The sequence below is a fragment of the Rhinoraja longicauda genome, chromosome 1 (assembly GCF_053455715.1).
Source record: "Rhinoraja longicauda isolate Sanriku21f chromosome 1, sRhiLon1.1, whole genome shotgun sequence".
Classification (NCBI taxonomy): Eukaryota; Metazoa; Chordata; class Chondrichthyes; order Rajiformes; family Arhynchobatidae; genus Rhinoraja; species Rhinoraja longicauda.
The window spans coordinates 63,805,997-63,830,742 of NC_135953.1; the positions used below are offsets into that span (position 1 = coordinate 63,805,997).

At 41.9% G+C, this 24,746-nt stretch overlaps 1 protein-coding gene across 3 annotated transcripts in view; it reads left to right on the plus strand.

Annotated features, from left to right (window-relative positions):
• corin (corin, serine peptidase) overlaps positions 1-24,746 on the plus strand; it is a 118,726-nt gene that overhangs the window by 79,012 nt on the left and 14,968 nt on the right. For all 3 annotated transcript variants that reach the window (XM_078398875.1, XM_078398867.1, XM_078398858.1), the window contains 8 exons: positions 1,651-1,758; positions 2,583-2,814; positions 4,224-4,369; positions 6,721-6,828; positions 13,417-13,530; positions 16,587-16,697; positions 18,073-18,202; positions 22,047-22,169. In XM_078398875.1, coding sequence (XP_078255001.1) covers positions 1,651-1,758; positions 2,583-2,814; positions 4,224-4,369; positions 6,721-6,828; positions 13,417-13,530; positions 16,587-16,697; positions 18,073-18,202; positions 22,047-22,169 — 1,072 coding nt within the window. The remainder of the gene's footprint in view (positions 1-1,650; positions 1,759-2,582; positions 2,815-4,223; positions 4,370-6,720; positions 6,829-13,416; positions 13,531-16,586; positions 16,698-18,072; positions 18,203-22,046; positions 22,170-24,746) is intronic.

Here is a 24,746-nt window from a genome sequence, read left to right on the forward strand (position 1 = left end):
TGCATGCTTGTAAAGTAGATTAAGCCACACTTAATGTTTGTTTTAAACATTGTTACTAAACAATAAAATGCAAACTGACTAAATTTATGTTCACAACGATCAGAACAGAAAATGGTAATGTTGGAAATCTAAAAGAAAGACAGTTAATGATGGAAGCAAACTGCAGGTCAGGTAGCATCCATGAGGAGAGAAACAAAGTGACATTTCAGGATATGACCTTTTCATTAAAACTGGAAATGTGAGAAAATAGGCATCTTAAGTTGTATACAGAGGAGGTAAGGAGGAGATGTCTGTGAGAGGCTCTAGACAAAGCTGTCAAGGTCACAAGAAAACTTAGAAAAGGACAGGGCGGCACAGTGGCGCTGTGGTCGAGTGATGCCTTAGAGCGCCAGGGAGCCGGTTTTGATCCTGGCTATGGGTACTGTCTGTACAGAGATTGTACATTCTCCCTGTGGCCATATGGGGTTTCTCCGGTTTCTCCAGCTTCCTCCCACATTACAAAGATGTACAGGTTTGTCGGTTAATTGGCTTCTGTTAATTGTAAGTTGTCCCTAGCGTGTAGGATAGTGTTAGTGTGTGTGGATCACTGGTTGGCACGGACTCAGTGGGGCCTAGGGCCTGTTTCCGCACTGTATCTCTAAAGTCTAAAAGTCTAACAGTAGAATTGAGCAGGTTCAGCATGGATATACAAAAGGAAAATCGTGATTCACTAATCTAGTGGTATTCTTTTGTGGATGTGGCCAATAGTATACATAAGGGAGAATCAGCAGATGTTTTGTATTTGACTTTTAAGATGGTTATGAATAAAGTTACACTCATGAGATTTAGTTTAGTTTAGAGATACTGTGGGTACAGGACTTTTTGGCCCACTGAGTCTGCACTGACCAATGATTACCCGTATTAGTTCTGTTTCCCCATCTTCACATTCTACACACTAGGGGCAATTTACAGAAACCAATTAACCTACAAACCTTCTGTCTTTGGAATGTGGGAGGAACCGGAGCACCTGGAGAAAACCTACGTGGTCACAGGGAAAACGTAAAACACCCTACAGACTGCTCCCGTAGTTAGGATTGAACCTGGGTCCCTAGCACTGTAATACAGCAACTCTACCGCTGTGCTGCCCACAGGTTGGTCAACAAGGTTAGAGGATAGGGAGTTGGGGAGAATTTACTGACATGGACTGAGAATTAGTTATCAGATAGCAAAGAGTGGGAATATATGGGTCCATCTCGGGTAGATAGGCTGTGATATCGGGATACAATAGGATGTTTGGACCATAGCTATGCAGAGAATGGAGGGATAAGGACCATGTGCAGGCAGATCAGATGATCTTGACAGTGGCTTTATGCTCAGCACCAACCCGCTGAGTTACTCCAGCACTGTTTTCTCGACTGTACCAGGCACTGTTCTTTCTCTGATTGTACAATGCATGGCATTTTTATACACATGTGGAGATAAGGGGCAGCATCTTCGCCCAAAGTACAGATGGTCAGTTATTGGCACTGAGCCGTTCAGACACAAACGAGAGCATGAGTCAAGAATGGGCTGCATCCACTTGATCACCTGATAGAGGATGCATTTGGACTTTGAGAAGAAGAAGAATTTTTGAAAAATCATCCCATATGTGCTTTCTGTTTTTACCTGCAGATCAGAGTTCATGTAAAGAAGGGGGCTTACTGTGTGCTCAATCATCCTGTGTTGATGGATGCAATGGAGACTCAAGCTGTGCACCTCACAACAGTGGAATGAACTGCAGTAAGTTAGATGAGTACTTGTTAGATTACATAACTCCAAAGATGCACAATATGGCAGTAGTTCATTTAGTATTTAAACAGGAATACAAGTAAATTAGTAAACTCGGTGGCGAGTTCTGGAGCCACACTCGCCCATCCCCTGGCCAAGCAGACATATAGTTATTTTGATCGATCGTGCACCTGCAGGAGGGAGAAGGGCCCTTCAACCTTACTAGGCGCTGTTCAGTCTTTCTCTGACTGTACAATGCATGGCATTTTTAATCACACATTGAGATAAGATCCTCGCCCAATGTACAGACCCAATCCATTAGCACTGAGCCGCTGGGGTACAGGTGAGAGTAGTCTGATGCAGGGCAGTCAGTTCTGAGCCATGCATATTCAGCTCTTCTGAAGACCCTCTTTCTCTGCTGGTCTTGCAGTTGTGGTATTTCTCTACTGATGCTGACAATGGAAATAGGCCTTCCTGCAACCCTTTATGTCTGACTATATTCTTGTGTGGAGGCACAAGTTCTCAAACTGTAGATCTTGTATTGTTATCCCACATCTACCAGGGTGTATATTGTTGCTTGACTTGTACCAGTGGGTCCTGGTAATTCAATCCTTGCTTAGTCTGCCATTGTGATTACAGCTGGGATTGCACCTTTTATGCTCAAATAAATCTGCAAAACCACATTTCATTTTACCGATTAAATATGATTCTAATCTTTGTAACGATAAGGTGCTCTGTCATGTCTACTTTATATACTCTCGCATTGTTAACACCAGCAATTTAAAACGCGAGTATCCTGAATGAAAAATCCAATGAAATGTTTTTCACTCTTGCAGGTAAATGTGAGCCTATAACTCTTGAGCTCTGTATGAATCAGCCATACAACACCACCATTTACCCCAACTATCTGGGGCACCAAAATCAGAAGGCAGCATCAATAAGCTGGGAATTTTTACTCTTTCCGAGCTTTGTTCAGACTGGTTGTTACAAGTACCTCATGTTCTTTGCTTGTACTATCCTTGTGCCAAAGTGTGACCATGCAACTAATCAACCTGTGCCCCCTTGCAGGTACTATATAGAGTGTCTATTTCAAATGTTCTTATCAGAAAATATCTAGTATGATTAGCCATACTAGTTGGAAACTATCATAGAATCTAGAGTCATACAGCATGCCATAAGCTCAACCCATTTGCCTATATTTGGCCCTTATCCCTCTAAAACTGTCCTATCTTTCTTTTAATATGACATAGAAGTCCAGTTAGCATAGACTGCAGGGAGATTGTGGCAGACTTTTTATATTTTTTGTTATAGATTTCACCTGATTTTTGGTTCTTTCCCTCATTGCAATCCTAGGCTGTCTTTAGGGTAATTAAAGATCTGTAAAATGGAGGTGCACACATTTACGTAGGGAGATTAAAATATTTTTTTATTTAAAAATGTGATTCATGCTTAAAAAAATCATGTGCATAATGCAGAATGTTTGTCAACATTTTCATCAGGGTCGTATTATTCCAATTATTCATGGTTGGCACATCATTTGTTATCAAGTTTGGAATGGTTGCAGTGAAAATTTATGAGATTGCTGCTAAGATTTGAGTTAAAGGGAAAGGTTGGGAATGCTAGGACTTTACCACCTGGAATGCAGGCAATGTGGTGATCTTATAAAGGTGTATAATATCTTGAGGAGAAATAATAGGGTGAATACACAATCTTTTTCCAAGGGTAGGGGAATCAACAACTAGAGGATATGGGTTTAAGGTAATATCTTAAGAAAAATTTAATAGGAACCAAAGGGGCAACTTTTCATGCAGAGAGTGGTGGGTATATGGAACTAGCTGCCAGATTACGTAGTCGAGGCAAGTATAGCAACATAGAAACATAGAAAATAGGTGCAGGAGTAGGCCACACGGCCCTTTGAGCCAGCACCATTCAGTATGATCATGGTTGATCATCTGAAATTAATACCCCATTCCTGCTTTCTCCTCATATCCCTTGATTCCATTAGCCCTAAGAACAATATCTAACTCTCTCTTGAAAACATCCAGTGAATTGGCCTCCATTGCCTTCTGTGGCAGAGAATTTCACAGATTCACAACTCTCTGGCTAAAAAAATCTTTCCTCATCTCAGTCCTAAATGCCCTACCCCTTATCCTTAAACGGTGATCCCTGGTTCTGGACACCCCCGACATTGGGGAAAATATTCCTGCATCTAGCCTGTCCAATCCCTTTGAGAACATCATTGAAAATATATTTGGACAGGTTCATGGATAGGAAAGGTTGAGAGGAATATGGGCCAATGCAGAAAAATGGGACTAGTTTAGATGGGGCCTCTTGGTTTGCGTGGATGAGTTGGGCCAAAGGGCCTGTTTCTATGCTGTATGATAGGGAGATCGTGCTTACTTAGTATTTACTCACTTAGCTATCCTTTTTGAAAACATTCAAATTAAAATGTACTACAATTTTATTTTTCCTCTGAGATCACTGTGTGAAGACTCTAAGGAGCATTGTGAGATGTTGCTGGACATAATTGGACATCAGTGGCCAGAAGACATGGACTGCAGCAAGTTCCCGAAGGAAAACTCTGACAACCAGACATGCCTATTGCCTGATGAGAATGTGGAAGGTTAGTTTGACCCTGTAAGCTTTCTAGATGCTCATGAAGTTCATGTTTTATTATAATTATCTTAATCTTAATTGCAAACTGTACATCTTCTCTCTGAAAAATAGCTGGTTCTTCCTGAGATGAACACGGAACAGTACAGCACAGGAACAACCCATTCGGCCTACTAGTGCCGAACATAATGCCAAGATAAACTAATCTCCTTTGCCTGTATATGATCCATATCCTTCCATTCCATTGGCATTCATGTGCCTATCTAAAAGCCTCTTATAATGCTGCTATCATATCTGCCGTCACCATCACCCATTCTAGGCACTCACCACCCTCTGTGGAAATAATTTACCCTGTACATCTTTAAACATTGTCCTTGCCACTATGCTGTGCTTTGCCCTCAAGTCTTTGACATTACCAACCTGCGAAAAAGATTCTGACTGTGTACTCTATCTATGCATCTCATAATTTTGTAGACTTCCATCAGGACTCCCCTCAACCCCCAGCATTCTAGAGAAAAAGATCTGTTTAGATTTCCTTGGGTGATGGCTTCTCAGAATCTCTCTCAACTGGGCTTTTTTTTTAACCTCTCTGTTCCAATAGTGAGGGGTAAATTGTCATCATCTAATTGCTTTGATGCCCTGCTTCTTCCTTCTCTGCTGCTTGCAGAATCAAATTGATTTCAAATTGAATGAAAATCATTCAGGTTCTCTGGCTGGGCAGAGAACTACTCCAACAATTACTGCCCAAGTAATAAGAATGAAAATTGAATTCTCCCATCATCTTCCATTTCATCGAGAGGTCAAAGTTTCCACTGGTGATGAATTGTTGTCCAGGTCACCCAGGATTCATCCACCTCACTCAGTTGGGGTCATCCATTCACTATGGATGAAGTTTGGGATTTTGCACAATGGACTGCATCAACATTGAGAATACTTGTATTTATAAAATGCACTAATAACCTTCTGTTCATTCCGCTTAACGTAATTTAAGTTTGGCCGTCGCATTTGTCAAGTGTGTTTGAAGGCCTTGGAGAGATTGGGAGATGTGAGGCTAGCAGATTTGGTCTGTTCCGTGCTCTTGCAACAGTGAGCATGGCAGCCGCAAGAGCATGAAAAATGGTTTCCACTACAAAAGGCCTGATCTAGAGGTGGAGGCGAGGGATGTTATGAGATTTTATTTTCCGTTTTTAGCGATACAGCACACTTTGGCCCACTGAGTCTATGCTGACCATCAATAAACCCATTCACACTAAATCCGACTTTCTCATCCACTCCCTAACCATTAGACGCAGTTTACAGATGCAATGAACCTACAAATCCACACGTATTTGGGATGTGGAGGAAAACTGGAACACCGAGAGGAAACCCATGCGGTCACAGGGGGAACAGGCAAACTCCACACAGACATTCACCTGAGGCCAGGTTCAAATCTGTGTCTTTGGCCCTGTGAGGCAGCAGCACTACCAGCTGCGCCACTGTGCCGCCCCAGATTTTAATATCATATCATATCATATCATATATATACAGCCGGAAACAGGCCTTTTCGGCCCTCCAAGTCCGTGCCGCCCAGTGATCCCCGTACATTAACACTATCCTACACCCACTAGGGACAATTTTTACATTTACCCAGCCAATTAACCTACATACCTGTACGTCTTTGGAGTGTGGGAGGAAACCGAAGATCTCGGAGAAAACCCACGCAGGTCACGGGGAGAACGTACAAACTCCTTACAGTGCAGCACCCGTAGTCAGGATCGAACCTGAGTCTCCGGCGCTGCATTCGCTGTAAAGCAGCAACTCTACCGCTGCGCTACCGTGCCGTACTCATGCAATAACTGGTGGGAGAAGTTGACTATTAGCAGCCTCTTAAAAATTATACAGATAAGTTTCTTTTCTTGGATTAGTTGTCAGATGGCTTGAAATAACTTCCAGAAATCTGCCTGGTTACTTTCTGCAACAACTTGTCATATTTCTGCTTGAAGGGGCTCTGAGCTAAACTAAAAACGATGCCAGTGGTTTTTATGTTGCAGAGGCTTTGAGGCAATTTTGACATTGTTTCAGACAATAGATTGATTCCGACATTCTGTAAATGAAATTGTTAAGTGAACTTGTACCTTACAGCCTCAGACAAATCCAGGTCTGACTTGGGTCAATAGTGTGGCTTAACATTTGAAAAAAGTTAGTATTAATACATTGCCATTCAATTATGTGCTTCTCATGTTCGTTATCTTCCATTGATTGAATTTAATAAGTAGTGATATTATGATGGGTAGCCTGCCAGCCCGCACATCAGGTCTTTCAGGCATTCTATGTTTAAGTATTATCACCTGATGCAATGACAGTTTAATGTTCTCTTGACAGAGTGCTCCCCGAGTCATTTCAAGTGCAATTCAGGCAGATGTCTCTTGGCATCAAAGAGGTGTGATGGTGAACCAGACTGTGATGATTCTAGTGATGAAGAACAATGCGGTAGGTGGATTTAAATCCCTTCTGTGAAGGTCTTTTGCCACATTTCCTTGCAGTTCCATACTAGTCATGGAGTAATAGAGAAACAGGCCCTATGGCCCAACCTGCCCACACCGGCCAACATGTCCCAGCTATACTAGTCCCACCTGCCCACACCGGCCAACATGTCCCAGCTACACTAGTCCCACCTGCCCACACCGGCCAACATGTCCCAGCTATACTAGTCCCACCTGCCCACACCGGCCAACATGTCCCAGCTACACTAGTCCCACCTGCCCACACCGGCCAACATGTCCCAGCTACACTAGTCCCACCTGCCAGCATTTGGTCCATATCCCTCCAAACCTGTCCTATCCATGTATCTGTCTAACTGTTTCTTAAATGTTGGTATCGTCCCTTCCTCAACTACCTCCTCTGGCAGCTTATTCCAAACACCCACCACCCTTTGTGTGAAGAAGTTACCCCTCAGATTCCTATTTAACCTTTTCCCCATCACCTTAAATCACAACCACATTTGAAAAGCCTTCACCTTGCGCCAAAGGTAATCTAGAAGTGAGTCGACCCGAAACGTCACCCATTCCTTCTCTCCAGAGATGCTGCCTGGCCCACTGAGTAAATCCTGTTTTTTGTGTCTATCTTCGGTAATCTAGGAGTGCTTGCTTGTAGTAAATGATGCATGTACTAAGGGAGTATTAGACTACAGCCCTAATACTGCTCACTTGGATGAGCTTAAACTTTAAAAAAAAATCTATTCTCCATAGCTATTAGGATGAGCTTTAACATGTTTATTATGTTTATTATAAATCGAGATGTTTCTGCAAAAGCACATTCCAAATAGTTAATTTGTGATACACTGGAGCCACTAAGCTGATAACTTGCCAGGCTGCTGTTGAGAATGTAAGCACCAGAGCAATCAACAAACAAGTAGCTCCTAGTAACAATCAGTATACAAGGCTGTCTGCAGGCAGTATATGAGGCTTCTGACGCACAACGCAGTCAGTTTTAGAAACAAATTGAATTGATTTGACTCTACAGTTTTGTTTTACATTGTCATGTAGCATATTCCAGCAATGATCATGATTATATTTAGAATAAGAAAACACACAAACAATGACGGGTTGGTAAAGTCCCTGGTTTATTGGCCTGTTTTGCAGATCTGGAATATTTTTCATATAACGCACATACATAGTCCAACCTGCTTGAAACCATGATAAAGTGGGAGTGGAGGAAAAGTGATTAAAACCCTAGATACAAAAGGCTGGAGTAAGTCAGCGGGTCAGACAGCATCTCACACCGGGGAAATTTACAGTGTTACAGCAGCAAGAGATCATTCATTATAAATAAAAGTAAAGACAAGGATAAATTGTCATCAGTTTACTGTGTATTCCTTAACTGTTACTGTTGACTCGTCTGCTGGGAGCAGTGCTGGTTGTGCAGTCTCACAGCAGCGGGAAGGAAGGACCTCCTATATCTCTCCTTCACGCACTTGGGGTGAAGGAGTCTGTCACTGAAGGAGCTACTCAGTGCAATGACAGTGTCCTGCATGGGGTGGGAGTCGTTGTCCAGCAGCGATATTAACTTTGCCATCATCCTCCTCTCTCCCACCGCCTGCACTGAGTTGAGGGGGCAACCCAGGCAGAGCTGGCCTTCCTGACCAGCTTGTCAAGTCGACAATGGGTCACCCATTCCTTCTCTCCAGAGATGCTGCCTGACCCGCTGAGTTACTCCAGCATTTTGTGTCTATCTTTGGTGTAAACCAGCATCTGCAGCTCCTTCCTACACAATTAAAACCCAATCTGATTGAGGATTTCAGGGGTGATGGATGGGAGTGGTGGTCACTCGAGCCTTATAACTGGTTGAAACTAATCCTTTAAGTCACTCAGGCCCAGATTGTCTTACCTTTTGTGCAAACTGAGTTCCAGTCAAGCTGGAAATGTACCCAGCAGTGGCTTGAAAGAATTCAGCAAATTGGTATCCACTACACACACGGTCATTGAGGGGAAAACAGCTCCTCTCGCAGATGTGTCTTCGATGGCTTTAATTTGCTATACATTATCTTATAAATCCTGATTAAATCACCCTGTCTGAAGAATGGTCCCGACCCAAAATATTGCCCATCCAGGTCCTTCAGACATGTTGCTTGACTTGTTGGGATACTACTTGTGTTCTACGCATGATTCCAGCATCTGCAGTTCCTTGTACCTCCGTCTTAATTAAGATGCTTTGTAGCAAGAATCAGTCCACCAGCCTTGCACTGGACTTTGTTTGAAGCCCGAATATCTGGCACTTTGTGAGGAGATCGAAGCTGGATTCAATGTTCCTCGGACACTGAACAAAATCCTTGTATTTGGACAAATATTATTTTGTTTCCTTGTCAATTGTCCCACAAAGACCTCTCTGACCATCCTATTGATTTCATGGCTTTAGCTCTCAGCAATTTCTCCAGTATCTGTTGCCAATTCTCGGGAAAACAATCCAGGTGCCCCGACGTCCTGTATTATTTTCTTTTGTGGAGCCTTTTTCTCTGGGTGCACTTTTCTCCTTTCTTTCATCAGTCATTTGGTGTTGCAGACAGTGTCTGGTGAGCCACCACACTGCCAGCCTCTGGGCTACTGCCACTGCTCCTGTAGAGAGCAGCTGGAAAGGCAACAAGAATGCGTTTCTGTTCTGATTCCCTCTCTCGTGTGGAGAAACATCGCAACCTTTACTTGGCACCTCCTTAATCATGATGTCTTGGATTGGAAAGTGAGTGGAGACGGGTTTGAATCTGCAGGTCCCCCTGTGTTACTGCGCAGGCCACAGCAGCCCATCTGTTATTGTATTTAATATCAAATTCCAGGGGTGTTGGTTATCATTTAGACAAAGGGCAGGACTGCCGGTGCTACTAAGCATTAGCTGCCTTGGTTAATGCAGTTAAAGCAGAGAGGGGCAGGTTCCCAGTGATATCCCTGCTATCAGGAAGTGAGCCCAGCAATTTGTGTGGGAGAGCCGGAGAATCACATGTCCAATATTAAAGTGAGAAGAGTTGCCAAAAAAAGGAAAAGAGCTGCCTGCTGCAAAGACTTTACATTCTAGAAAGCATGTAGTACAAGAACGAAATGAGGCAGAAATGTTTTTGATCTCTGTCACGACCTTCTGAATATCTAGGTTTATCGCAGCTGAAACATATCTGAGATCAAATTAAAGTCAGCGTTAAACTACCACCCAGGTTTATCTATGACCTTGGCCAACCAGCTGTCTCAGTTTGTAGCTCATGTGGAGACATTGAAGGCAGTACTACGTCTGCAATGAATAAGGTTCCCAGCGAGATTCTCCAGTCTTGTGCTGTATCTGCAGCACAAGATTATTGGTAAACCCTGAGGCTATCCTATCCTATCCTATCCTATCCTATGAAACAGCAGGGGTGGTTTCATTGCTGAATGAATGACAACTCTAACTAAATCCACCATTATCAACCTACTCTAAAACTTTTGGAAATTCTCTCTTTGCTTTAGCCAATCTTTGACTGTACATACTGTACATGTAGGCAGCAGATAGAAACTCAATGGGACAGACCACATCTGACATTAGGATATGGATAGTCGCTGTTTTGGTTTGGGACTCTTCTTCAGACTGATTATAGTAACGGGGAGAAGACGTACAGGTATGTAGGTTAATTGGCTGGGTAAATGTAAAAATTGTCCCTAGTGGGTGTAGGATAGTGTTAATGTACGGGGATCGCTGGGCGGCACGGACTTGGTGGGCCGAAAAGGCCTGTTTCCGGCTGTATATATATGATATGATATGATATGAAATCTGGAAAAGAGTTGGGGGCAGGACAAAGCCTGGCAAGTGATACAGGTGAGATAGAAAATTATCTTTGAAATAGAATTTGAATTTAAGATAGAAATTTACACTTGGTAAGTGCAGGCTTGCTAAGTTTATTCCAATAAGTAAAAACATCTGCATTGATCTGGATCTGTATTAATCTTTTCTGAATTTCATCTTTTTTTATGAAGATGACAACAAGTTGAGAATAGTCAAAATATCTCCAGCATAAAACTAGCCCAAAGATGCTTTTTTAATCAGTAGGACTGGCAAATCCAAATCATATTGTGATAGGGTCAGCATTGGCAAAAGAGCAAGGAAAAGGCCTGTTTCCTGAGGCTGGGTTACACCAGTTGAGTGAATTCACCTCATTAATTAAACTTTCTGTGGTAGATACTAATTTTGTTTTTAAATTTCAAAAATAGGCTTTGTTCATTTAGTTTAATTTATTATTTTCACATGCACTGAGTGAGGTACAATGACAATCTTTTTTTATTGCATGATATCCAGTCAGTGGAAAGACTACATGATTACAATCAAGCAAGCCACGGTGTACAGATGCAGGATAAAGGGAATAACATTTAGTGCAAGATATAGTCCAGCAAAGACCAATTAAAGATAGTTTGAGGGTCTCCAATGAGGTAGATGGTCGATAGACACAAAAAACAAGAGTAACTCAGTGAGTCAGACAGCATCTCTGGAAAAGGAGAATGGGTAATGTTAGTGGGCCAGGACTGCTCTCTATCTAGTTGGTGGGGAAATACAATCAGTACATGTTTTTCTTATCATTCAAAGTACCATCAAATCAAAACATTCTCTGAAAAAGTGTCAATGGCACTCAAGTTTTCTCCTTAGGCAATGCACTCATGAAGTGTTTGAGAGGGCGTCCGACAGGACCTAGTCCCTCCGTGCCAAGTGGCAGCGTGACCCTAGTCTATGGTCCTTCCCCACAAAGCCTTTGGCTGCACCAAGTTTCAGTGCATCTATCAGCATGTATTCCTGCGCCCTTGCAGATTCGCTTACAGACATCTCTTTCTGGAAGATTGGCACATTTTGGGCAGACAAAAATGCATCTTTCACCAAGTTGAGATGCAGGGTATTACATGAAGACTTGCACAAATGAGCTATGTATCACTTTGCACCGACCACATCTCACTTCTGACAAAACTGCTTGTGAGCTGTCATATCTATAAACTCCTAGTTACAAAAAAGATTCTGCTACTTTATAACCTTTACAATTCTGGATAAACTAGTTTTGTTGCAAGTAGTGTCATGATTTGAAGATCTGTGCATAAAATGTGCTCCGGGGCACAAAACAATAAACGAAACGAAACTAACTTAATGGAGAAGCTCGATAGACACAAAATGCCAGAGTAACTCAGCTTGTCGGGCAGCATCCATGGAGACAAGGAATAGGTAATGTTTCAGATCGGAAACCTTCTTCAGACTGAAAGATAGAGAATGGAGAAGCTCTCATTTGTCAATCTATTGTTAAGAGAGGAGGTGGAGAAATTCAGGAAATGCAATGGTTCAGGTCACTGCCTCTTTAGGGAGACGCAAATTCTGGGAATTAATGATCATGACCACGTAAACGGATACTTCCTCCCTCCAAAGGTTAATCGGTCAATCTGATAAACTAGTGGTGAGATTGCAAGCAATGCTTATTTCCAACGGTACAAAAACAAAGCATTTCATATCTTGGAACTCTGAAATTAATTATAAGGATAAAAATTATTTTCAATAAACAACACTGCAGTCTCTTATTGACATTTAGGTTTTGTATGCACGTTATCACAAATTGAAAGTACTGTTTGGTAATGTTTTTGTATGCAGAAGAAACTGAATACAGAATAAGCTGGAACTTTGTGTACAACACAAAGTGCTGGGCAGCATCTCTGGAGGACATGGATAGGCGATGTTTTGAGTTTGGACTAGACCCTTCTTGAGATGAGATTCATTGTTTTCTGACTTGAGGCGAACGAATGTGCAAACACTGGAGAATACTTGGAGAATATTTCTTGGAGAATATTTCACAGAGTTTCTTGGGCAGAAAGGGTGCTCTCTCTGCCGGTCATGATGACCTCGAAATTTCTCAGAAATCTCCTTTGTAGAAAACCTATGATCTGATGGGCTCGGAGCCATCTGAGAACTCCTCTTAGCACTTAAGGTATGATGCTAAAATCGATCTCAGAATACTTCAACCACAGACAACAGATCTTAACACCTCCCTCATTCTGATGAAGGGTCTCGATCAGAAACGTCATCTATTTATTTTCTCCAGAGATGCTGCCAGCCCCACTGAGTTTCTCCAGCATTTTGGCTCTATCTTAGATCTTAACACATATTCTAGATTTAGATCTAGGTTTATCATTGCCATGTGTACCAAGGTACAGTAAATAGCTTTGTTTTGTATGCTATCCAAACAGTTCAGATAATATGATACATAAATACAATCAAGTCAAACATAAGATAGAGCAAAGGGGAAGATACCAAGTGCAGAATATAGTTCTCAGCATTGTAACATACTAGTTCCGAAGACAAAGTCCAATGTCCATAACTGGGTAGAGATGAATCATACCGTACTCTAGTTGATGGAAGGACTGTTCAGATTCCTGCCAAAATGAAAAGAAAACAAATACTCACTGATATGTTAATATTAATAACTTGGAAATAATAATAAATCAGCAGCTTTATTTGTTACCTCTGTGCATTGAATATCAGTCATTACAGAAAAGTAATCTACTCATTCTTTTTTGGATTGCTTGACTTTTCCTCTGTTCTCAGGTTGTAGTGAGAGAGACCTCTGGGAGTGCCCTTCTGACAAGACCTGTATCAAGCACACAATGATCTGTGATGGTTTCCAGGACTGCGCTGACAGAGCAGATGAAACGAATTGCTGTAATTCATCACTGTCTTTATGTAGTTTAGTGTTGATAAATTGATTTGTTTTGCTTTAGAGCATGTCTTCCTTAAAATGCCTGGTGGTAATTCACTTTGGATGTTTCATTTTCTGTTCTGAGCCTATGAAACTAAATGGATTGACTTGTAAATATTACTACAACGCTGTTTCCTAGCATCGTGCATTGTGCTTCCTTTTCAACAACTCAATGACACATCCAACATGGACTTTTGTAATCACAAGAGCGTGTACAAAATGGGCTTTATTTTATGATCATAGAGCATATCTTTTGGGACTAAATCGCTGGACTATTTGACCTCTATTTTACGATCATAGAGCATATCTTTCTGGATTTAATTATTGGACTATTTGAGGAGGATATGGTGCCAAGTGATCAGTAGTGTGCAGAAGTATGACCAAACTGCCCACCAGTAATGAATAGGTTAATAATTCATTAATTAGCATCTAGCATCTGTATTCCTGCATCATATCAAAAGATTCCAAGTTTAATATCAAAGATTTTGCTGAACAGACTATAAGACCTCAAGAAAGAGGAATGTGAATAGGCCATTTGGCCCATGGAGCCTGTTCTGCCATTCAATGAGATCTTGGCAATGAATGACAGAATTGAATGGCACATTTACTCAAGTCCACTTTCCTGCTCTCTCCCAATTACCTTTGAATCCTTTACTGATCTTAAAAAAAAAAAAATCTCCGTTTTGAATACAATTCATGGATTCTGATTCTGCAGCTTTCTGGTGCAAGGAATTTCAAAGACTGGTAATCCTTTGTGAGAAGAAATTCTTCCTCATCTCAGTCTTAAATGCTTGTCCCTGAATCTGAGACTAACCCTCTGGTCCGAGACCCTCCCTTGAGGGGATGCATCCTCTCAGCATTTACACTGTCCAATCCTCTCAGAATCTTGTTTTCATAAGATTACCTCTCATTCTTCCAGTCATCAATAAGTACAGACCCAATCTCTGTTATCAATCCTCACAAAAGAACCCATCACATATCCAGGATCATCCAAAGGAACCTTTTTTGAACAGCTTCCAATGATAATACACTGTTTCTTTTTTTAAAAAGCGATCAAAATTGTTCACAGCACTCCAGATGTGGCTCAATAGCATCTTGTACGGTTGCAGTAAAGCTTGCTACTTTTACACATCAACTCCTTTGAAAGAAAAAAACAGCACTGAATTGGCTTTCCGGGTTACCTGCAGCTTAGAGTCAGAGTGATACAGTGTGGAAATAGGCCCTTTGGCCCAACTTGCCAACATGTCCCAGCTACACTAGTCCTACCTGCCCACATTTGGTCCATATCCCTCCAATCTTGTCCTATCCATGTACCTGTCTCACTGCTCCTTAAATGTTGGGATAGTCCCTGCCTCAACTACCTCCTCTGGCAGCTTGTTCCATGCACCCTCCACCCTTTGTGTGGAAAAAGTTACCCCACAGATTCCTACTAAATCTTTTCACCCATGTGCTAGCTTTCCTTCATTTCCAGGGACTCCAAAGTAGTTTGGTGTTGCGAGCATTCTGCAGTCTTCTACATTTAAATAATACTTTCTTTGATCGTTCTCTGTTTTAGAGTGAACAGAATCACACGTTATCCATTTGCCAGCTTTTGCCCACTTCACCTATCAGCATCTCTCCGTAAACTATTTAATCCTCCTTGCATTTGCCTTCCCGCCTACTTTAGCATCATCTGCAAATTTGGCTACAGTACAGGCCTCCTCTTCCCCTTTATGTTGTAAATAGCTGCAGTCCCAGCACTGATCCCTGTGGTGCCCCCACTGGTTTACCAGCTGCCAGCATGGAAAAAAACACACATCCTTACTCAGTACTACCTGCCAGTTAGCCATTCCATGCTAACATATACCCCCAACACCTTGTCAAAGTCGTTTTATCTATCTTATCTTCTGTGCGGCACAGTGACGAAAGCCTTTTGAAAATCCAGGCATATTTTATCTACAGTACCCCCGCTATTGGATCTGATTGATCCTTCCTCAAAGGACACTACTGCTTGATTAGATTAGTACTTTCCAAATGTTTTGCCATTACCTCCTTAATAATTGATTCTAAGCTTTTCCAATACGTGATCACATTACAACCATTCTGGTAAAGGAAATTTCCCCTTATGGAGTACACACCACCACCTAAAAGAGTGTGATTTGCAAAAAAAAAGTAGTTCTCATAGAATTTGTGTTAACTTTTAATTTTGTTTCAACACGCATTTCTTGATTATGCACACATGATAGAGTCATAGAATCATACAGTATGGAAACAGGCCCTTCTGCCCAACTCACCCATGCCGACCAAGATGTCCCATCTAAGCTAGTTCAATTTGGGCCGTGTTTGGCCCACATTCCTCTAAACCTTTCCTATTCATGTGCCTATCCAGATGTTTTTTAAAAGTTGATATTGTACCTGCCTCAATTACATTGTCTGGCAGCTCGTTCCATAAACCCACCACCCTCTGTGTGGAAAGATTTGCCTCTCAGGTTCCGAGGAAAAGGTTTATTCACCATGTCTATTCCCTGTGGGATCTTATAATCACTCCTCAGCCCCCAGCATGCCAAAGAATAAAGTTCTAGCTTACTCAACCTCTCCCTGTGGATCAGTCCCTTAAGTCCTTGTAAATCTTCTCTGATGATGTTACGTTATGCAATATGGAGGGTTTTCTAGGAAACCAATCCACCCCCTGTAAATTAGTTGCCTGTTACCTGCTTTTTGCCTCTTACTCAAGTATTGCATTAGTAATTTTCTAATCACTTGGTAACTGTCCAGAATCTAAGGCTTTTGAAAGATTACAATCAGCATATCCACCATCGCTGTGGCTATTGGGTTTTGGGAAAATATTAGTCTAGAGCCTCATTAAATTTGCTTAATTCAGAATTTATTTTTGGTTTTTTAGTTTACACCAAGTTCATGAATGAGGCATTTGTCTAAAAATGATATTCTTGTGGTAATGTATTTTAAATGGCTGTGTGCACCGAATATTTTTACTGCTTGCTATAGTTATAGTCAATTCCTTTCCTCTTCCCTGTCCCAGCTTCCTGTGCAGACCATGAGGTGGTCTGCAGGAATCATGACTGTGTGTCCCGTCGTGTCTGGTGTGACGGGAGGGCAGATTGTCCCGATGGCTCTGACGAGTGGAACTGTGGTGAGTTTTGCACTGCATCCTCTGGTTGATTTATTCAGTAACTTTAACTCAAAAGCTATTCAACCATTAGTGATCAACTCCTACTAATCGCCACACTTTACTGGACTGCTACATGTTCCAAGTTCAATTCCTTGATTGTTGTTGCTAGCATGTGTTAATCTGGTGCACTGTTCCTGCAGAATCATCTTCTGCCTGCATTTGACCCATATTCCTCTAACCTATCCATCCTATCCATGTACTTGTCCAAATATTGGACCTTAATTAAAAATGAGATATATTGTTACACTGAATAACAGGTGATAAACTGTCATTTATATGAAGTTCAGTCATGTGTTTTCCAGCTGGTTCCCACTGATGGTAAGCTGTGGATTTGTCCACAAACAGTTGAGGTTGGAAAATGCGCGGAAACTGAGTTTCAATGCGTTAATGTTTCAAGGCTTCAAATTGAACTGGATTTTGAGACAGTGACACATGTGTGTCAGGAAGGGCCTTTTTTAAGGTAATTGGGAAGCCACCATCCTGATGGGTCATCTGGACAATGTTCTTCCTTGGGTGAAACATTGCCCATATACACCAGGTCCAGTTACCTGGCTTCAACCAGCATGACATTGTTAGTGGTGACAACTTGTATTGCTGTGGGGCAAATTCAATCATAGTTTCTTCTCCTGATCTATGTCCAGGATCTTGTGCTGAAAACAGTGGATTTACTAATTTTGAGGCTTGGATGGCTGTGGTACCACTCTGGTCAAAAAGCCCAAGAGAGAAAGCAAAAAAATACTGTCAACTTGTCATTGAAAAAATAGAAAACTCATTGACTTTGAACAAGTACAAAACACTGTACTGTTTGAGGATATTCCTTTCAGAAAGGACGATTTAACGGAGGTACTCAAAATTTTGATTTTGGGGTCCATCCTGACTATAGAGTATGTGCGTTCTCTCTGTGACTGCATGGATTTTCTCCGGATGCTCTGGTTTCCTCCGACAATCCAAAGACGCACTGGTTTACAGGTTAATTGGCTTCTGTAAATTGTCCCTAGTTATAGGAGAGTGCTACTGTAAGGGGTTATCGCTGGTGGGCGAAGAACCGGTTTCCAAGCTGTATCTCTAAAGTAAAAATAAACAATGGTAGACAGTGGCACACATTTCAGTAAGCAGAAAAAGGAAGCTGCAAAGTAAATCCTTAAACATGGTAGGTGGCTGGAATCCAATCTAACAGTAGGTTTTAAAAGGGAAACAGTTGTGAGGGAAAAAAGCAAGGGAATGGGGTTGTTTGAGTGGATCTTTGAAAGAGCCAGCACAGATATTGTGGGCCAAGTAGCCTCCTCCTATACTGATCCGTTCTACACCACAATGATTGTCTGTTGTTTGTTTATAGTGTCGCTATCGAATGACGTGGATTCCTTGTCTCCGGTGATCGTACACAGGTCGACATCTGACTATCACGTTTGTGCTGATGATTGGCAGGAAGAGCTGAGCCAGCTGGCTTGCAGGCAGATGGGTTTAGGGTAAGGTCAGTAGTGTGTAGTACTGTAGATTCCTGACTAAGGGGCACTTTCAGCACTCAACTACACTTGTAGTGCTTTGATCTCCTTAGCCCAGACCTGTTGATTCATGTAGTGAGTATTCTTTTATAAAGGTTTATATTAAATCATAATCGATGCTTAACCTCTCTCTGGGAGAAAATTGGTCACCTGAAGGAAGTATCAAAAAGTTGGACCCATCCTGCCTTTGTACTTCTCTTCAAAGTTGGCCGAGCATTTGTTGCTTTTTTGATGTTATTTCTTGAAGTAAGTTTAAGATTCCTGTAACCAGCCTGGGAATATTAAATGCCTATATAATTATGTTAAAAGTAGCAATGGAAGCCCTCTTTGAGAAACAGTGGAGAGAGAACACCTTCGGATGGAAGTACAAGCTGATCCCTGGCTTGAAACTTGATTTTCAACGTCATGTGCTACCACAGTACCCTCCCAAGGGCATTAGCTAGCTCTAAACAGATTATCTTGCAATTTATGATGGATTTGCAAACAGCAAAAATATTCTGAAGGCGTAATTGGCAGGCATCCAAGTTTTATAGACATCCTGTAAATGTTTTAACACTGATAAATTTAAGCAATGCAATTTTGTAAGAAGTTTCAAAAATCTGAGCTGAATGCATGGTACATTATCTCTGGTCCGTTACAATAAGAAGTGTGTGCATGTGTCATCTCAACTCCACATTGAAAGGACCTAAATTTTGTTGGATAATGGATCCATGGTTTTCTAAACAGCTACACTACTGTGCACATAACTGTCATGCAACCTTGATATTTCGACATCAAGGTAATCAGACCTATTACTGAGAAGAACATAGAACAGTACAGCACAAGAACAGACCCTTCAGCCTACAATTTCTGTGCCGAACATGATGCCAAGACCATCTGTTGTCTGCCTGCACATAATCCATGTCCCTTCATTCCCTGAACATCCATATGCTTATCCAGAATTCTCTTAAATGCCACAATCGTATTCTCAAAGAGTGCTCATTCAGAACACTAATTGTACATTGGAGCGGGAAGAAGTTGGCCCCCTCTTCAACAAGTGATTCAGCAAAGACACACCACCCAATGTGATTGATTCCAAACCTTCACAATAATGACTAACTGCTGGGAGAAATTCAGGACATCCAAAGGCAACTGTGGAGGGAGAGTGATGGTCGCTGTTTCGGGTCGAAACGAAAAGCATCAGGGCTGAGGGTGTAAAACGGAGTTTGTGAGACAGAAGGAGGTGAGAGTAAGAGTAAAGCAGGGGCTGGCAGGTGATAGGTGGAAGCAGGTTGACGAGGGCAGATGGGGATGGGGGAGATGTGCTGTCCAGTTTACAACACCATCAGTCTCTAGTGACTCTAAATTGTGCTCCAAATTGGCCACTCAGTTCAGGGGCAATAAGGAACCTGGCAACAAAAATAAAATCACCTGAGCAGTGACACACCATCCTTTGAAGGGATTACGATTAGAAAGAACAAATTGTGATATCTGGGTCAGGCAGGGAAGGCTCACCCTACTGCAAGAAAACCCACTTAACAGGTAAAACTCTCCTGCTCTGTCAGTAGTTCTGGTCTGTCGGTAGTCCCCTTCACTGTAAGAGATGGTTTCTTTCCTTCCCTATCATCTAAGCCAGCGAGTCACTTGTGATCACACACTATTTCAATCATTGTTTGGTCAAACCAACAATTTGGTTGGGCCCGGGGGAGCTGTTGTCAATGCTGTTTCAAAACAGTCGTAACAACAACAGGGATGATTTAAATGCCACTGTGCTGCCACTGTAACATCAGCATACACACAACTAGAAACTCACCCACCACAGGTGATTCTTCAAGCCAACTGAAATTATCCCAGACTTACATTTGCTGAACTATGTGTTGCAAAAGCCAGCTCAATTTTATTTTTGTGATCCAATTGATATTTGGCAACAGTTCCCAAAGGCTATCATTATTTATTATCATTATCTTAACCTTCTCATATGTTGAAAACCAGGAAGAAATCTCCAATGAATGAATGAATGAATACTTTATTATCGCTGTGGGGCAATGCTCATAGACTTCACTATCCATACCTGGTGAAAGGAATAATCCTTCCGTTACCATGTCACATCATGTGATAGGAGTAGAATTAGGCCATTCGGCCCATCAAGTCTACTCTGCCATTCAATCATGGCTGATCTATGTCTCCCTCTTTACCCTATTCTCCTGCCTTCTCCCCATAACCTCTGACACCTGTACTAATCAAAAATCTATCTATCTTTACCTTAAAGATATCCACTGACGTCCTCCACAGCCTTCTGTGGCAAAGAATTCCACAGATTCACCACCCTCTGACTAAAGAAATTTCTCCTCATTTACTTCCTAAAAGAACATCCTTTAATTCTGAGGCTATGACCTCTAGTCCTAGATTCTCCCACTAGTGGAAGCATCCTCTCCACATCCACTCTAGCCAAGCCTTTCACTATTCTGTATATTTCAATGAGGTCCCATCTGTCAGTCATGTATTATTATTGTAATACTGGTTAGGCTACACATGAACTTGGAATTAGTCATGAGTAGCTAAAAATCAGAAGCTAAACAGTCACCATAGACAATAGGTGCAGGAGTAGGCCATTCAGCCCTTCGAGCCAGCACCGCCATTCAATGCGATCATGGCTGATCACTCTCAATCAGTACCCCGTTCCTGCCTTCTCCCCATACCCCCTCACTCCGCTATCCTTAAGAGCTCTATCCAGCTCTCTCTTGAAAGCATCCAACGAACTGGCCTCCACTGCCTTCTGAGGCAGAGAATTCCACACCTTCACCACTCTCTGACTGAAAAAAATCTTCCTCATCTCCGTTCTAAATGGCCTACCCCTTATTCTTAAACTGTGGCCCCTTGTTCTGGACTCCCCCAACATTGGGAACATGTTTCCTGCCTTTAATGTGTCCAATCCCCTAATTATCTTATATGTTTCAATAAGATCCCCCCTCATCCTTCTAAATTCCAGTGTATACAAGCCCAATCGCTCCAGCCTTTCAACGTACGACTATGCTATGCACTGTTGGGTAAACCTCAAAAAAAAAATCTGCCAGTCCCCAACTATGAAAAGTTGGCATTTTCAACAGTTACCAAATAAAAATAGTTTGACTGGGAAATATGAAGGAGGTATTTTTCTTACATCTGCATTAATCAAAATGGACCTATGGTTCTATAGCTGTAGAAGATAAAAATCAATTGTTTAAATAATCAAGATGTCCCTATAATTCTAGGAATTACTTTGTTGATAAAGCACAAGTAGTTCCTATTAGTGGAAATAAAGCAAAGAAAAGCTCCAGAAATATCTAAAGATTGTTAAATGGGATGCACTTCTACCTCTTAAAACTGCAGGGTCTATTAGTCCGTTGGAGGTTTTTTTTACAAAGAATCATTCCACTGTAGGCACAAACAGTAGATGAGAATCTTTTTAAAAATGGGCTGCAAAAGGATATGCCATGACAGTCATTTGAAGTGAATGTTATATGTTTCAAGACATACCTATCAATGATTCCAAATGCCATTGGTTAACAGTGCCTATTAACAAGAAGATCCACTTCCCCCTTTTTATAATTTATTACAGTGCAATAATTGTTTAAGATAACACCAATTTCTTGGTAAAAGTGGCATGCTCAAAAAAGAAGGGGAAAAGTCAGGGCTCTAGAGCCTAATTAAACCTGTTGTCACTGCCCAATAATTTAGCTTGGTTTTGCTAAATCCATTGTGGATTAGTCAAAGTGCAGTGTAGCTTATCTGTTGGTTTGCTTGTATTTTCGCCCTCTGTTGTAACACCTCTGGTATGATTTGTTGACAGAGGTCCTCCAGTAACTCGTACTGTGTCAGAACGTGACCATGTGCAACGGAGAAAGTGGTTACGCTTAAGCCCTGAATGGCGGAATGAAAACATTTCCACTGTGCAAGCCCTATTGCTGAAAGGGTAAGAGCCAGGGAATAAGTAATAGGAAATGGTGCAAAATGGCAAACACCTTGAAGCATAATGCAGTCATTCAATGGTAGTTGTAAATGTGTCAATGCATATCATACTGTAAATATTTGAGCAGTGTGAAACTTCATACTTGAGCAGGGTGAAACTCACTTTCTTCTTTGAACTTTAGTTTCCCTGAAAATTTAGTTTGTCTCCCAGAAAAGAATTAAATCTAACAACCACTTGCTCTATCCACAGCCGGTGGGGTCAGGAAAATTATAAACGAGTAGTGGACTTGTTTCATTCCTTGCTCTTGCTGACTCGCTGCTGTTTTAAATTCCATCCAGTTGGTGTTTAGTTTAGTAATACAGCATGGAAACAAGCCCATTGGCCCAGCAAGTCCAAACAGGCCATCAAACAGCCGATGGAGTTTGCAAGGTGGGGCAAACGTGAGAGTGATCCTACCACCAGGGTCTGATACTACCCAATGTCCACATAGACCGGTCTCAGGGCATGTCACTGGATGTTGAAACAGAATTCTGAGTTGGAGATGGGATTTGCCTCCTGTACTGTCAGATATTTACTCACAAATTATTGATGCATTGGTCTGACAGGTGACCTGACGGCAGTTTTAGAAAAATCATTAACTCATTCAGCTAAATAGTTTGTAGACATAAAATGCTGGAGTAACTCAGGGGGTCAGGCAGCATCTCTGGAGAGAAGGAATGGGTAACGTTTCGGGCTGAGACCCTTCAGACAGATGAGTCTCCCATTCCTTCTCTCCAGCAATGCTACCTGACCTGCTGAGTTACTCCAGCATTTTGTGTCTACCTTCGATTTAAACCAGCATCTGCAGTTTTCTTTCCTACACAGCTAATAGTTTAGCATTTACATTACCACAATGGATGAAGTTGTCTCAAATGACGGCATTATTTTCTTGTCTGCTGAAAATATCACATTCACGCTTAAAGGCTTAGTTATTCAAACATTTCTGAACAGTGCAGTTTATTTTTCAATGCTATAGTGCCACCTATTGAACATATCCAGATACAGAGCAAGATTTCTTCTCCTCTGTCATGAAGCAAATAATTCCCAGACAAAACCCAAAAGCAAAATCCTGCTGCTGTTGGAAGTTTGAAATAGCAACAACAGGAAATCTGTTTACTCTGTTTCTCTTTCTGCAGTAGGTGCTTTACCTGCCGGGCATTTATAGAATACTTCTGTTCTGAGTTCTTATTTCTAGCAACTGCAGTATTTTGCTTTTTGTTCACGTTGCCATTCTGTTTTCAACACTGCATCTCTAAAAGAAAAACTAAAAATTTGATCTCCAATTTAACAACACTGATTGCATGTATTAACTCCTGATTAGAGACTGTTTTGTTATCTCTCTAATCGTCTTGGTTGCATCACTGATGCTCTTTTGCTGAAGAGGGATTCCTGTGGCGGAGAGGGAATCGAAACATAGAAAATAGGTGCAGGAGGAGGCCATTCGGCCCTTTGAGCCAGCACCGCCATTCATTGTGATCATGGCTGATCATCCACAATCAGTAACCTGTGCCGAACTTCTCCCCATATCCCTTGATTCCACTAGTCCCCAGAGCTCTATCTAACTCTCTCTTAAATCCATCCAGTGATTTGGTCTCCACTGCCCTCTGTGGCAGAGAATTCCACAAATTCACAACTCTCTGAGTGAAAAAGTTCCTTCTCACCTCAGTTTTAAATGGCCTCTCCTTTATTCTAAGACTGTGGCCCCTGGTTCTGGATTATCCCAACATTGGGAACATTTCTCCTGCATCTAGCTTGTCCAGTCCTTTTATAATTTTATATTGTCTCTATAAGATCCCCTCTCATCCTTCTAAACTCCAGTGAATACAAGCCTAGTCTTTTCAATCTTTCCTCATATGACAGTCCCGCCATCCCAGGGATCAATCTCGTGAACCTACACTGCACTGCCCCAATTACAAGGATGTCCTTCCTCAAATTAGGAGACCAAAACTGTACACAATACTCCAGATGTGGTCTTACCAGGGACCTATTCAACTGCAGAAGAACCTCTTTACTCCTATACTGAATCCTCTCGTTATGAAGGTCAACATGCCATTAGTTTTCTTCACTGCCTGCTGTACCTGCACACCAACTTTCAGTGACTAGTGTACAAGGACACCCAGGTCTCGCTGCACCTCCCCCTTACCTAACCTGACACCATTGTCTACGTGGCAATTGTTTGAGTGCGTGGTGGCTTGGTTCCAGTGGGCGACACCTTCAGTACCTCGCCATGCTCCTGGCAACACACAGCGGCTCCTGAACTGTACGTGCGACTGAATTGCATTGGATTCCTCTGTGCAGTCCACCAGAACAATCCTAACATGTCAGAGGGAGGGAGTTTCCCTACTTACCAAGGGCGGGAGACTCTATCAGCTATTCTCACTTGATTTGGCTCACTGGTCAAAGTTGTTTGCTGGGCAGTAGCCAGTGTCACATACAAATTACCTCTTGAACCCACAGGTGAGAATTGAGTCCAAAACAAATGAACCACTAGAGAATGTGCTCTGCTGTCAAAGGTAAATCTGGCAAATCTGGCAAAGATAC